Source organism: Dipodomys ordii, unplaced genomic scaffold (genome assembly GCF_000151885.1).
Source record: "Dipodomys ordii isolate 6190 unplaced genomic scaffold, Dord_2.0 Scaffold154, whole genome shotgun sequence".
NCBI classification, from domain to species: domain Eukaryota; kingdom Metazoa; phylum Chordata; class Mammalia; order Rodentia; family Heteromyidae; genus Dipodomys; species Dipodomys ordii.
In genome coordinates this window covers 1,808,659-1,825,011 of record NW_012267370.1, presented here as the reverse complement: position 1 = coordinate 1,825,011, position 16,353 = coordinate 1,808,659, and the positions used below count along the sequence as shown (strand labels likewise).

The following is a 16,353-nucleotide window of genomic DNA, read 5'->3' as shown; positions in this document are numbered from 1 at the left end:
AAGGAGGAGGCTGCAATGCTTGGTAAGAAATGTACTCATTATCCTGCCCATGCAATTGTAACCCCTCTGTACAGTATGTTCACAAATAAAATTAAATTAAATTTAAAAAAAAAGAAAAGAAAAAAGAAAACTCCAACTCTGTGATCCCAGAGTATCTAGGCTAAAACAATAATAAAGCAAACACTGATGCATACTTCGTACATATATGATAGTATTTCCAGTATGCAATTTGCATCCATTGTCATGCCTGCAAAACATTTGTGTTCCCAATGTATTAAGTAGTCCCAGTTGCATATACTAGATGCTTGCATAGCGCATGGGTACCACTTATTTAATGCCAAGAACTTTAGTAGTAACTTGGAGATAACTACCTGACAGGGAGAGAAGGTGCATACCTAGAAAACTGGGATTGCCTGTGCCTTACTCATGTTCCCATCGTGGGGGGGGGGGGCGCGTGCACGCTCACGCATGCACGTGCGCGTACATGCATGTGTGTGTACACGCGCTGATCCTGGAGCTTGAACTTAAGGGGCCTGAGACTTATCTCAGAACTTTTTGCTCAAAGCTAGTGCTCTACCACTTGAGCCGCAGCCCCACTTCTGGCTTTTGGGGGGTCAATTCACGATAAGAGGCTCATGGACTTTCCTGCCTGGACTGGCTTCAAACTGTGATCCTCAGATCTTAGCTTTCTGAAAAGTTAGGATTGCAGGCATCCCTTTTTTCTAAATGATGAAAGCAGAGTCATCCCTCTGTTACTTGGATCCCCAAACTGAGGTTAGAAGCACAGATTAGCTTCCATTTGTGCAATGAACACCCTTTGTCTTCTGTTTAACTCCTCTAGATACAGCTTATTGAAAGCATTGGCCGAAAACTGTCTGTCCTGCGGGAGGCCCAGCGAGGTCTAATGGAGGATATCAATGGGAATTCTGCCCTTGGAGAGGAGGTGGAGACCAACTTAAAAGCTGTCTGCAAATCTAATGAGTTTGAAAAATACCGCTTGTTTATTGGGGACCTAGACAAAGTGGTCAATCTGTTGCTGTCACTCTCTGGACGACTGGCACGGGTGGAGAATGCTCTCAACAGTATTGATTCAGGAGCCAACCAAGAAAAGGTAGAGTTGGGGAGTGTCTGTCGATGGGAATGGAGGGAAATGCCATCTAATTCTTCTTGGCCCTCTCTTGTTCATGTTTAGCTACTGAGGAGGCAAAATAGCTTAAAGTTAATGTTATGAAAGATTTTAGGCCCCAGAGCCAAACTTCTGGACTTTAGAGGTCAAGTCCAGTCACTGCAATTCATCAAAGAGACAAGGGATGTCCAAGGAGAGAGAAAGAAGGTTTATCCCATAGCATGGGGATGTAGCAAGTGTCGCATCTCAAACCATCTTCCCAGTATAGCTTTTGGTTTAAGTAGGAGGAAGAATTGGGGGAAGGGAAATATATGCATAATTATTAATTACTTCCAGTCATAGGTGTGTTCCAGTGGCCATAATTGATTATAGATGGCAGCCAGAGATGGTCTGGCAGCTTACTGTGGCAGGATTGGTCAGGTGGGGCCTTGTTATAATAAGGCATTGATGCCTGGCAGGTGGCTTTTATTGCCATCTTGAATTCTGGGATGAATGCAAAGTGGCTGCAGGAGAGAATGACTTAAAGCAAAGAACACAGATACAAAATGGAGGCTGGGAATCCTAAATTTTATCTTTTCAGTTAATTTGTAGGCCAAGTAAGAAGTAAGTGATTTGTGGCAAAAGCAAAAAGCTTCTTACACTAAGAGTGTGAGCACTGGCTTTTTATTTTATTTATTTATTTTGGTGCTGGTACTAGGGCTTAAACTCAGGGTCTTGACACTGTCCTTGAACTTTCTTCCTCAAGGCTAGCGATCTACCATTTGAGCCACAGGTCCACTTCTGGCTTTTTGGTGGGTAATTGGAGATATGAATCTCACAGACTTTCCTCCCTGGTCTGGCTTTGAACTTCAATATTCGGATCTCAGACTCCTGAGTAGCTAGGATTACAAGTGTGAGCCACCGGTGCCCAGCTAGCAGTGGCTTTTTAGTACCCTGATTTTCTGGCTCTACTGCTTATTAGGTGTGCAGCTATGTACAATTTATTTAGCCTTGCTCTGTGTCCATTGCTTCATCTCTGAAACACTGGGCAAACAAACTACCTGCCTCATGGGCTTGTTATGAGGATTAAAATAGCCAACCAATGCTAGAATAAAACAGAGCCTAGAACAGTGTAAGAGTTTTTATTAAACCAGTGCTAGCTGTCAGTAAAAACAGTAGCAATTTTGGCTTTGCCTTGAGTTAGAAGGGGAAGATTTATCAAGTAGTTGAGCCGGGGATGCTCTCACTTTTACAGAGTGGCTCACTCTTCATCCATTCTCCAACCATTACCTTTCCCTACAAATGACTTGGAATCCACACTAAGAGGCACATGTTCATATCCACACACAGTGGTTCATGCCTGTTCTCCTAGCTATTCAGAAGGCTGACATGTGAGGATCTATGTTCAAAATCAGCCCAGGCAGAAAAGTCTGTATCATCAATTAACCAGCAAAGAGCTGGAAGTGGAGGTGTGGCTCAAATGGCAGAGCCAGTCTTGAGAGAACAAACCAAGCAAGAGCATGAGGTCCTGAATTTAAGCCCTAGTACTAACACAAAAAGGAAGAAGGAGGGAGGGAAGAAGCAAGGAAGGAAAGAAAGAGAAGAAAGAAAGGAAGAAAAAAGAAAGAAAAAGAAAGGCAAGAGAGAAAGAGAAAGAAAGAAAGAAAGAAAGAAAGAAAGAAAGAAAGAAAGAAAGAAAGAAAGAAAGAAAGAAAGAAAGAAAGGGAAGAAGAGACAGTAAAACATTGCCACCATGCTGCTTGCTCATCAGATACATGGGACAAAGGCTGGTTTTGACATAGCTTTCTTGCCCTACCAAACATGCTAGTGGTTCACATATTAAAGACAGCCTTAGCAATAGAAAGATGATTGTCCACACCCATGTTACAATCACTTTCACACTTACCCAGCTACAGGGGGAAAAAAAGCTGCTGCATGGAGGTGGACTTTTGAGAAGAAAAACTAGGAGACCAATTAGCAGAATGGATAGCAGCTTTGTGGCCACCTTCTCAGTGGGGCCTTGCTAGGCAGATACTTAGTAATTGACATAGCCTTTAATTTGGTCTTCTGCTTTCCCAGCTGGTGCTGATTGAGAAGAAGCAGCAGCTGACCAGCCAGTTGGCAGATGCCAAGGAGTTGAAGGAACATGTGGACCGCCGGGAGAAGTTGGTGTTTGGCATGGTCTCACGATACCTGCCTCAGGACCAGCTTCAAGATTACCAGCATTTTGTCAAGATGAAATCAGCTCTCATCATTGAACAGAGAGAGCTGGAGGAGAAGATCAAACTTGGGGAAGAGCAGCTCAAATGTCTCAGGGAGAGCCTACTCCTGGGGCCTAGCAATTTCTAGTCCAACCAGCAGGCTGCCATAGCATCCCAGTGGGAAATGCTTTCAATCTTCAGTCCAGCTATGTTAGCAAGTACATAGCAGTTAGATTGTTCCAGCCCTCTACTTTGGATGTCTCGCATGGTCTTTTTCCTAGCATTGCTCCCAAAGAGCTAGGAGACCTTGGAGAGGCACCAAGCTTCTACGCAAGGTAGCTGCTGCCTTGTGTGATCACTCAGCCACACTTTCCCACAGTAATATGGGCCAGCACTTGCTGCCCACGGAACCAACCAAGTGCCTTTATTTTTCTCTGTATGAGGACACCAAAGACATCATGAACTTACCACCCACCCACACCATAATCAGCTGCTTTCAGGCTCAGAGAGTAACTGCCTGTGCAGCTTCTGCTGCACCAGGGAGTCATGACCCCACTGTTAGCCACAGACAACCAGCTGACTTGTGGGCATTCACCTACCAGCATTTCAGGGCCTCATCCAAGCTTTGCAAGGGGACTGCATGGAACAGAATACAAGCAAAATTGAGGTATCACCAGGTGAAGTGGCCAGGGGTAAATTGGTTCCAGTTCTACCTTTCCCCAGCAGCTAGTTAAAGAGAGCCCTGGCTGGGGTCGTGTTTCTCATTCTGTCCTTGTATGGCATTGCTTGGAGTTACAAGCATGTCCTCCATGGTTGCACACTAGGAACCTTTACTAGCTCAACTACAGTTGACTTCTGGATATAGGTTTCTTTTGGAGGATGGGAGTGGGGAGGGCTCTTATTATATTTGAAATGGCATCTCGATTTTTATTTATTTTTATGTTTTGATTGTTTTTGTTCTGTTTTGTTTGTTTTTTTTTCTTTTTAAACTAATATGGCAAGAAGAGGGAAGTTGGAGAGGGAAAAGTTAGCCCAGAAGGAAAGTGTTATCTGTAGTTTAGCCTCAATCCACCCTGTCTTAGGTAAGCAAGTGCCAAGGCATTAAATTCTTCCCACCATAACCACACGTGTCTTAAGAAAGGGGTTTTCCTATTGAACTCAGAACCTCCCAACCATGGCCTGGCTCTGTACCTCTTGAAATCTGAGTGACCATGAGCTTAGCATTCCTGAGCAAAGTTCAACTTTTTTTCCCAAAGTATTTTTTGAAACCAAAGAAATCTAAAACTGACAAAGGTCACTCCTTTCGCTACTGTCTCCAAACCATGGGATGAGTTGGAAGCAAACTCAGGAGGTCCTCTTCTAACAACAAACTGGTTTCTCAGCCTATGGCCTGGATCATGGAACTAAAATTATGATGGTTGGGAATTATAGCCAGGGCCAGACCTGAGAGAAAATGATGAGCCAGCTATTAGACCCTCTTATCCTCGGGGTATATTTAAAGACCTTCCACTGGATGCCTGAACCAAACCTTATACTTACCATCACAACACTCAATCTGACAACTGAGAGGGTTGCTAAATGGTTAATGGGAGGATACCCCAAACAGCCAAGTATACACTGAACAAAGGGATGACTCATGTTTTACGATTCATGTTCAAATTTGTTTCTAGGATAGAGTAAGATAGGGTCAAATTTCATCACACTACTCATAAAGGAACACAATTGAAAGCGTATACATTGCTTATCCATTTAATATTTTTACATCATGGTTTATCACCACAGGTAACTGAAACCATGGAAAGATGAGGTGTGTGTGGGGGGGTGGATTACTGTACAAATAACTAAAGCTGCTGCTATTTCCCAGATCCTGACACTAGTAACCAGCTTCTATCCTGGAAAAGCACTCAGGTGGGCAATGGCAGGAGGGGATTGTAACTAAACTCTCTTCTGTTTTCTAGCTTAATTTCTTGTTCCTTGCTGAAGTGGGGCCTGTTCTTAGTGTTATACAACCCATCTAAATCCAGCATGGCCAAGCCCCACTGCAGTATCTCTTCTTGTTACTGCTAAGTTCCTCGGGGTCCTTGCAGGTTCACTGTAGTAGCAGGGAGACCTTATTCAAACCAAAGAATTTGTCAAGGAACTTTGCTGCTGCTACAAATACTGATCACTAGCTTCCATTTCCTCTACATTGTGTCTGAAATCAATAGGAGAATTTTGGCCAGCAGGGTGTCTGGGAGGTGTGGTAACCCTGTTTATGGGATTCTTGAGTATGCTTTTAGTACGGCCCTCACTGCTAGAACCACTGTTAGAACCCATTCTCCCCTGAAGTGGAAGATTCTAGAAAGACTAGTAGCTTGTAAAATACAACATCTACTCAAAGGAAGGATGAGGAAATGCAAGAGTGCTTTGAACATAGAATATAGTTGCTTAAAAAAATAAACAGGTCCAGGACAAACAAGAAACAAAGTGAAATGTATGGGGGAAGAGACCAGTGTGTGCTATTGTCCTAAGATTTCTTTTGACTATAATATGGGAATTTGGGGGAATATGGGCCTAGTGAAAAGGGAAACTTCTTATGAGGACATCATGGCCATAATGTCAGTGTTTATAGTCATGGTTAAATTGATGATACCTTAAGTTTATGATACCAAAAACATGATGAATTGCATGTGTCTGTGTATGTATGTATGTATGTATTTATGTATGTATATATTGATGGGGGTGGGACTCAGTGTCTTGTGCATGCCAAGCAAGCACTCTACCACTGAGCTACAGCCCCAGCCCTAACTCTGGTATTATTGGCATTCATCCCAACCTCAAATTCGTTTCTAGGGTTGTAGTTACAACACAAAAATACTTAGTTTCCAAAGCATTTAAAATATATTTTCAAGACTAGCTAGATGCTGGTGACTCATGCCTGTAATCCTAGCTACTCAGGAAGCTGAGATCTGAAGATCATAGATCAATGCCAGTCCAGCTAGAAAAAGTTAATGACATTCTTCAAGCTGCCGGTGTTACTTGTGCTAGTGCATCTCTTCCTATTCTGTTTCTAGGCTCAGGCCTTCCTCTAAGGCCTCTGAGGGCATAGCAGTTTGAAGGCAGGTTAAAGGATTTCTCCAAAGGGGAAATCCTTACATAAGCCCCATTGAGAAATAGTTAAGCAGGGAGGTAGGTAGCTAGAAAGAAGTGAGCAAGATTCCTATTATATGTTCCCTCATTCTTCCCCCACTTCCCAAACTGAATAATTGAGTCACCTTGAGACTCAATAGCTGGAGACTAAGGCAGGATATAGAAGTGCAATCTAAGAGAATAAGACAAACACTGAAATTAAAGCAATAGAAAGGGAGAGATTAAATGTGGAGGAATGGAGAGAGGGTCAAAAGTCAAAAGCCTCTCTCGGGGCAATGTCAGATTGTATTTTCTGTGTAACTTTATATGCCAAAAAAGCCACCCATGAGCACCAGAGCCACATCCTGAACTCCAGCTTCCCTGAAGGTGCTGCTCTGCCAGTAACAGGCCCTCGATGGAGGAATCTGGGTACATTCTGGCCATTTCCACCCATCGAAAGCTTGACAACTCCTGCTGTCTTTGCCAAGGGAGTTGTTGATGCCAATAATATTTCTGTAACAGCATATTATATAATTTGAAGATTAGTTGATCTTTAGGGGGGTGGGGTGGGGCCATTTGTATAGATAAAGAACAAGTGTTTGTTGTACAACTTTGGGGGGGGGCATTTATCCAATGTGAAGGTATTTTTTTTCCTAAATCTTATTGTTTCTGAATTTGTGTCCTCCACCATGCCCATCTTGGCTGACGTAGATATATGCCTGCCAGGTTGTCACCACGGGTCATACTTAAATAAAAGGTGCTAAGGACAAAAGGAATTGTCTCATGTGTTTTGACTTAGGTAATGAAAATCCCTTAATTTTTTAAATAAGTTTTTTATTGTGAAAATACTGTACAGAGGGGTTACAATCACATGAGCAAGGTAATGAGTACATTTCTTATCAAGCATTGTTGCCTCCTCCTCCCTTAATATTTTATTTAAAAGCATTACAAAAGAATTGTGTCACCTATACATAATCCTTCATAGGTAGCTACATGACCAGAGCCACATCTACATTTCTAAATCTTTATTCTGATCCCTTGGGGATAGTGTTAATACCTGTACCACTTATTTACCCAGTAAAAGAGTAGGGTCTCTTTTTTTTTTTTTTTGTCAGTTGTGGGGCTTGAACTCTAGGCCTGGGCGCTGTCCCTCAGCTCTTCAGCTCAAGGCAAATGCTCTACCTCTTTGAGCCACAGCACCATTTCCAGTTTTCTTGTAGTTAATTGGAGATAAGAGTCTCATGGACTTTCCTTTCATAGACTTTCATGGACTTTCCTGGCCTGGCTTTTAACCATGATCCTCAGATCTCAGCCTCCTGAGTAGCTAAGATTACAGGTGTGAGCTAGTGGTGCCTGGCGAATAGAGTCTTTTATAGTCTTTTTAAGGGTAACAACTTTTATGCATCTATTCAAGAACACTGTGAGTAAGGAACACAGAGTTATGCTATGGATTACCATAGGATTGAAGAACACTATTTTCTTACTTAGGTACTCAGGAACACAAGCCCTATCCTATAATATATGTCTTATATATGTTATATCCTATATGTGTATCCTAACATCTATCTATCTATCTATCTATCTATCTATCTATCTATCTATCTATCTATCTATCTATTCCAACATATCCTATAATCCTAGCCTGTAACACTAGCTACTCAGGAGACTGAGATTGGAGTATCCCAGTATAAAGTCATCCTGGGCTGATAAATCAGTCTCTTCAATCAACAGCAGAAATCCAGAGGTGGAGATGTGCGTCGAATATTAGAACTCTAGCACTGAGCAAAAAAAAGCCAAATAACAGCACCCAGGCCCTAGTTCATGCTCTAGTACAGGTACAAAAACAGTAATAATAATAACCACAACAATAACAAGTATTGAGGAGAAAATGGAGTTCTCACATAAAGCTGATGGGGATATACACTGATACAGAGAACCTGGAGAGCAGTTTCTCACAGCATTGAACAAAGTTTTCATATGCCTGTATATCAAATAATTGAAAACAGGTGTTCAAACAAAAACATATATATGCTTTGGCCACAAAGTGGAAAAAATCCAAATGTCCAATCAATTGAGGCGTAGATAAACGTACTGTGGTATATCACCACACTGAAATTTAATTCAGCCATAAAAATAAAGTACTGTCACAAATTACACATAGTCAAACCTTGGAAAAGGAGCCAGTAACAAAGGAGCACATGTGATTCGCTTTTATTTATGCATGAAAACTGTTTCTTGCTGGGCACTTATGGTTCACCCTGCAATCTTAGCTACTCAGGAGGCTGAGATCTGAGGACCCAGGTTCAAAACCAGCCTGCACAGAAACATCTGTGAGACTCTTATCTCTAGTTACCCAGCAAAAAGCCAAAAGTGAAGGTATGGCTCAAGTAGTAAAGTGCCAGTCTTGGGGGGAAAAAAAGGTAAGGGAGACTACCTTGGCCTTGAGTTCAAACCTCATTACAGACAGACAGACAGTCACACACACACACACACACACACACACACACACACACACACACACACACACACACACACACAACTTTCTTGTTTCCATCAATCTCTTTTTTTTTGTTGGTGGTGGTGGTTGTGAGGCTTGAATTCAGGGCTCGAGTGCTGTCCCTGAGCTCTTTTGTTCAGGGCTAGTGTTCTACCACTTGGAGCCATAGCTCTACTTCCAGTTTTTGAGCGGTTAATTGGAGATAAGAGTCTCACTAGGAGTTTTCTGCCCAGGCTGGCTTTGAACTGTGATCTTCAGATCTTAGCCTTCCGAGTAGCTAGGATTACAGGTGTGAGCCACCAGCACACAGCTCAATTTCATTCTTATTCTTAATTGATGGTGAGCATGTAGTGTATTCTCAAATTTGAATGGTACAATACTCAAAACCTTTTAATTGGTGGAGAGGCTTATCATTACCTTTTCCCCTCATAGACTTGATAAACTCATAAACACAAGGAAAGAGACTGGTCAGCCTTGTGTCATGACTTCAGTGGGAATAATAGGACTGGGACCTGTGGGGAGGAGGAACTATCTTTCTGGGCATGTCAAAGGATAGGTAGTAGTAAATTGGTAGGTAGTAACTTCGGCTTATTAGGCAAATATAACAGGCTTTAAATGCTGACTGACCCAACTTGCTGTGTCTTCTTAAAGTTATGTGATTTTCTCACCCTTAATTTCTTCATGTGTAGAAATACAACTTTCGTTTTATTAAGAAGACTAAATGGAAAAATTATATTAAGTGAAGTAAGCCAGGCCCAAAGAAACATAGGTCCCATGGTTTCCCTTATTTGCAATAGCTAGTATATGTCTGAGTCAAGCAGAAAGGGTCAGATAAGTTGATGTTAGGGGAATGAATCCCAAGATAAGTATTCAAGTGTTTTTTTTTCTTTCATGCGATTGTTTCTAACATATCTATAAGATGATTTCTATGTTGCTTTGTATGTCCCTCCCCCAAGGTATAACCCCTGCTTTCACTGTATTTGATGTTGATATAATTTGTGGAGGGGAAGGGCAAAAACAAATCATTTAACTAGGGATACAGGTGGACCCATTGCAACAATGAGATGTACAAGTTGTTATGTCGAAAAACAAACTTCACAACTTTGGTGGTGGGGGGGGAGGTTCTGGTGGGGGGAGGTGGAGGGAGTTTGGGAAGGGATGGGAAGGGGAAACAAAGAGGAGGCAACAATGCTTGATAAGAAATGTACTCATACATCAGCCATGTGTGGTATATAAACAAATGAGGTCCTTCCTTTTGGAACTAAAGGTGTGTGCTTGAGCTGTGGTCAATGAGTATTCATTCAGCAGCAGTTTTAAGAGGTGAAGCTTTTAAGAGGTCACAAGGATGGGAGGATCTGCACTTATGAACCAGATTAATGCTGCAATCTTGGAACTGGGTTATTTTGTGAATGAATTTGTAATGAAATGAAGAATTTGTTCTTCCCCTCTTTCTCCCGCCCTCCTCTCTCTCTTTTTTTCTCTCTCTCTTTCCTTCCCTCCTACTACCTTCTATCATGGGGTGATGTAACACAAGCTCCTACCAGATGTGGGTCTAGTCCCTCAATTTGGACACCCTAGACTCCAGAAGTATAAGAAATAAACCTCTCTTCTTTATACAATTAAAAAAAAAAGAAATGTACTCATTATCTTGCCCATGTAATTGTAACTCCTCTGTATGGTATTCTCACAATAAAAAATAAAAATTAAAATTAAAAAAAGAAGACTAAATGGGATAATTCCCACAAAGCTCTTCAAGCAATGCTTGCCATTTAGTTATTTTTTTTTTGTTTTAATTTATTTTATTCTATGCCGATCCTGGGGCTTGAAGTCAGACCCTGGGTGCTCTCTCTGAGCCTTTTTGCCACAGCTCTACTTCTGCAGTTTTGGGGTTGGGATTTTTTTTTTAGTTGTCTTTGTTTCTGTTTGTTTGTGGGAGGGTTGTGTAACTAATTGGAAATAAGAGTCTCACAGACTTTTCTGCCTGGGCTGGCTTTGAAACACTATTCTCAGATCTTAGTCTCCTGAGTAGCTAGGATTAGAGGCGTGAGCTACCAGCACCCAGCATAATTAACTACTTTATAATGTTAGTTGCTAACTCGTTTTCTTTAAACTAAAGTTGAAACAAAGCGATATATGGAAAAGCAAAGTACCTTTAGCTTTGGGGGTGGACAGCTTTGTTAATATGATCTTAGAAAGTTGCTTATTGCTGGTCATCCATGGCTGGCAAAAATGGTTAGTTGATTATCTCCAATTAATCACTAAAATGCTGGAAGTGGAATGCTCAAGTAGTAGATCACTATCCTTGAGCAAAAAAAAAAAAAACCCAAAGGATCAGGGACAGCACCCAAGCCCTGAGTTCAAGTCCCAGGACTGGGGGGCGGGGGGGGGAAGGAGGAGGAAAAAAGTTATTCATTGAGCCTTAGCTCCACTGAACTCACAAAAAAACAATAATCCTTGTCTTAGAGAGACAGTTCCAAGCCTGGACAATGGACCCACATACTGACTCTGCCCCTTACAACTGTGTGAGAGTATGTTGTTACGGTCATAACATAAATACTCACCTCTGAAGTTGGCTGAGGATTCATGGAGTGAATCCATGTGAGGTGCACAAGGCAGTGGGCTAACACAGAGTGAGTCCTCCATGAGTACTTGCTGTTACTATAAAGGTAACGTTGGAATCTAGTAAGGTCCTGAGGAGAACCGGCCATGAGCATCTTCAATAGATGATGGTTTCCTTCCTCAGCCACCCTGTCCTGTGTACCAGGTCAGCATTTCCTTAGAACCGCAGATGAAATGTTTCAGACAAAGGAGAATTCTCTAGCCTGGTCAATATTGCTATCATCAAGATTCTTTAGCTATTGACTGCATGGACAATATGACTGCCAATGTTCTCAAGAAAACACATTCAGAGCATCAAGCAAGAAATATTTCCTTTGAAAGCAGACTTCTTGGGCTGTAATTTGAGGACAGTTTAGGAAAAAAAAAAACCACTACTTTTCAAACCCATCTTCAGAGTTGTAGTCAAATTGAATGTCATTGGGATTCTTACCCTGGATTAGACATTTCCATAACTCTTGGCTTTCTACTATTTTTCTATCTAAGCTCACATTTTAAAATAGAAATATTCATTCAGTCTTTATAACAGTTTTATGACAGGTCTATATTTTCAAACACTTGAATTTATTAATTAGAAATTTAAGCTAGGTGCTGGTGGCTCACACCTGTAATCCTACTCAAGAGGCCAAGGTCTGAGGGTGGTTTGAAGCCAGTCCAGACAGCTTTACAGTCCATAAGATTCATCTTCAATCACCCACCAAAAAAAAAAACCCTAGAAGTGGAACTGAGGCCCAATTGTTAGAGTCTCATCTCTGAGTGAAAAAAGCCATGCAAGAGCCTGAGGCCTTGAATTCAAGCAAAATAAATTTAAGAATTTAAAGCTGGGTGCCGGTGGCTCACACCTGTAATCCCAGCGATTCAGGAAGCTTGAGATCTGAGGATCTGCATTCAAATCCAGTCTGGACAGACATCTTCATGACGTTTATCTCCAGTTAATCAGAAAAAAAGCCAGAAGTGGAGCTGTGGTTCAAGGGGTAGAGCACCAAAGTTGAGCAAAGAAGCTAAGGGAGAATGTGAGCCTTTGAATTCAAGCCCCAGTACCAACACACACACACACATACACACACACACATACACACACACACACACACACACACACACACACAATTATGTTCTTCTCTTAAAATATTTACAAGAAAATATTTTTACCAGATGAATTCTTTTTCTGTAACTAAAAGAAATTATAACAAGATTTTTCAAAAATAGCTGAAAGGATGATAGTCATTGACAAAAACATTTTAATATTTTAGAGAGAAAGATTTAACTCTGCTAGTGATAGTGAAAACCAACTTATATGGAGATCTTGCCATTCTGTACACAGATCAGACATGTTCAAAGACTAAAAGGTTCTGTCAAAAAAAATCCTTTCATAATGGACTAAACTGTAAATGAACACATTTTATATGTAAAGTGTTTAAGCTTCTTAATTATGACCATATATTCTGGACTTGCTCATTACTATCAGTGGATAAAATAACATGACTGAATTCCCATTTTCTTCCCAGCTACTGATTTTCTATCTAAAAAAGTACAGTTCATAGAACTTCTCAGCTGCTGATTATACATACATACATACATATACACATGCACACACACAGTAGCAGAAATAATTTAGAAAAAAAGATCATGAATAAACAATCCAATTTTGAAATGCATTAAATTATAGATGAACAAATGAAAATGCAGATATGCTGGGCGCTGGTGGCTCACGACTGTAATCCTAGCTACTCAGGAGGATGAGAAGTGATGCCTTGTCTTGTTCTAGGCTCCAGATATAAGATACACATAGCACTATGTTGCAGTCTGCCCCTTATAACAGGCCTTGGTGTTCATAGGATGAAGTACTGGTTCCTTGCACACAAGGCCTTTTGTGATTTATCTCCTGTTTTTCTTCTCCAGCTAGGATTCCTTACAAACTCTCCCTCACCCTTAGCTCTAGCTGGTTCTGCAAAACATTTCATTAAGTGTCTTCTCTCTGACTTCTCAGAAGTTAGACTGCCTGAAAAGCCACCCTTACTCCTAATTTCCCAAGTTAGCAAATTCCAGCATAACCTATGGTGCCAACTCTGATTTTGACTCCTTTGGAAATAGTCCTTTATTCTTCTAACAATGGTGGATGGTGTGCTGGCATGATCTCTCATTTGTGTTGTCTGTCTATCTCTTTAAGCTGTGGGATTGTTGAGAGCAGAGACTAATTTATACTGCTAGTATGTAGTACAATACTCCTAGCTCATAGTAAACACTTCAGAAATACAAGGTAGCAATGTTTCATGAAGACTTTGCTGTGGGTTTCAAGTTCCACAGATAATTATACTCTGGCTTTATCTGCTTCAACAATTATTAAATTATATCTTAAAGCTTGGTTATATGCCCTCCTCTCATACTCTGTCTCCCTCCCTTCCTCCCTCTTCCTCCTCCTTCTCCTTTCTCTTTCCCTCTAATTCATTCATTCTCTCCTTCTCCTTCCCTCCCTCCCCTTCCTACCTTCCCCTTCCCCTTCCCCTCTTCCCTTATCTTCCCCTCCCCCTTCTTGCCTCTCTTTCTCTGTCTCTGTATCTCTCCCTCCCTCCCTCTCCCTCCCTCCCTCTCTCCCTTTCTCTCTCTCTCTCCCTCTCTCTCTCCCTCTCCCCCACCTCTCTCTCACCCCTTTGCTCCCATTCTGCCCTGATCAGCAGGTAGGCAGTTCTGTCTCATCATATACTCCTGGCCACAGAGACATTGAAACAATGAGCCCAATTTTCTCTTTCCTTTTCTCCTTGCAAGTTTATTTTCTTAAGAATTTTATCACAGAGCTGGGAAGGTGGCTCAGTGGTAGAGTGCTTGCCTTTCATGCATGAGGCCCTGGGTTTGCTTCCTCAGCACCACATAAGCAGAAAAAGCCGGAAGTGGTGCTGTGGCTCAAGTGGTAGAGCCCCAGTATTGAGCTCAAGAGCTGAGTGACGGTACCCAGTCCCAAAGTTCAGGCCCTACGACCAAAAAAAAAAAAAAAAAGAATTTTATCACAGTGTTGGAAGGCTAATATACCCACAGGTGTCCAAAGCTGAACATTCTCTCTTCCTTTCCCAAATCTGGTTTCCTTTAGTGTTCTTTATATTTCAATGAATTCTATACCTAGCCAACCAATGAGCCATGCTACAAATCTTGGTGTGATCCTGTATATTTTTCTCTCCCACTCCTCCCTCATCAAATCCATCATCAAACACTATCAAGTCTATCCCCAAGTTGAGGTCTCACATCTATTCACTGCTGTTTCCAAAACTATTATGTTCTGAAATACAGCATTTGTCTGGTAACTAGTCCCCTTATATCATTTTGTTTTTTTTTTAGTTTATTTTTTAATTGGAAACGTGATGTGCTGGGGGGTTACAGCTACATAGGTAAGACAATAAGTACATTTGTTTTTAATCATCACTATCTCATCCCTCTTTATCTCCCACTTACCCCTCTCCCCCCATGTTGTAATGTTCATATCCCTATACTCTGAACTTCACACTATAGCTGGAGTAATCTTGCCAAAACCCAAATTGGATTGTGTCATTCCTTCTTCTGCTTAAGTCGTAGTGGACTCTAGAGGCTTTTCCATCACCTGTAAGGCTCTGTGTGCCTATACAGGTCTAATGATGCACCCACTTCTGTTTCAGCCTCAGCTTCATTATCTAGCTAAATGTGCTTGTCAGCTTCAGCTATGGCATTGGCTTTGATAATTGAGGGCTGAGTAGCCAAGTATCTTCTTCAGTATTGAATTACTTTGCTTTTGCTACAGCAGAAAAAACAGCCCTCAGATTTCAAAGGTTTACAACAACTATTTTCTATTCACCTCGCATGGAGACTAAAGGTTAGTTACAGCTTTGCTGGACTTGCTGGGTGCAGGTGGCCCCATAAATCATCTTATTCAGGGACATGAGTTGAAAGAACTGCCCTGTCTCCTGGGCATACTCTTCTCTTATTAGCAGCCAAAGCCAAACCATGAAAGGCTATTTAAAACTTTTGCTGTAATATGGGGCATTCCATGCCCATCGAATTGCTTATAAATTGCTGCATTATACATCCCTACAAACTTAGTGACTTAAAACAACATGTATTATTTCATGGTTTCTGTTGATCAGGAGTCTGGGCATAGTTTCACTGGCTCTTCTGCTTAAAAGTTTCACAAGGCTGCAATTGAGGTATCAGCCAGGTAACACTTTCATATGAAGACTCCTTTGGGGAAAAAATCTACTTTCTATGTCACTTAGGCTGCTAGTAGAAATTATATTCGTATGGCTATAGAATATAGGAGACTAACTACTTGCTGTCTGTCAGCTGAAGACTTCCTTCAGACCTTGAAGGCCTCTGTCTACTCCTAGCTGTGGCCCCAAATCCTAAGACACCACTCATAATTCTTAGAGGCCTCCCCACATTTCCTTATAATATAATGACATGGCTGCTATTTCAGACAATAAGGAAAATCCCTAAAGAGAATTTGCCAGCAAAGTTAGATCTTTTTTGTTGCTGTTGTTGGTCATGGAGCCTGAACTCTGGGCCTGGGCGCTGTCCCTCAGCTCATCAGCTCAAGGCTAGTGCTCTACCACTTGAACCACTGTGCCACTTCCGGGTTTTTCTGCTTATGTGGTGCTGAGGAATTGAACCCAGGGCCTCATGCATGCAAGGCGAACACTCTACCACTGAGCCACCTTCCCAGCCTTGAAGTTAGATCATATATAATGTAATATAATCATGGAGGCGATAGTTCATCATCTTTGACAAATGTTATCAGTTAGAAGCAGGTCATAAGTCTCATCCACACCCAAGGGGTAGGGGTTTTTCAAGACCATGAATACTAGGAG

General features: G+C 41.5%; 1 protein-coding gene across 1 annotated transcript in view; it reads left to right on the top strand.

Annotated features, from left to right (window-relative positions):
- Shroom4 (shroom family member 4) overlaps positions 1-7,257 on the top strand; it is a 158,543-nt gene extending 151,286 nt beyond the window's left edge. Inside the window, exons 13-14 of the mRNA XM_013032354.1 lie at positions 842-1,111; positions 3,185-7,257. Coding sequence (XP_012887808.1) covers positions 842-1,111; positions 3,185-3,454 — 540 coding nt within the window. The 3' untranslated portion in view covers positions 3,455-7,257. The remainder of the gene's footprint in view (positions 1-841; positions 1,112-3,184) is intronic.
- Positions 7,258-16,353: the final 9,096 nt, after the last annotated feature.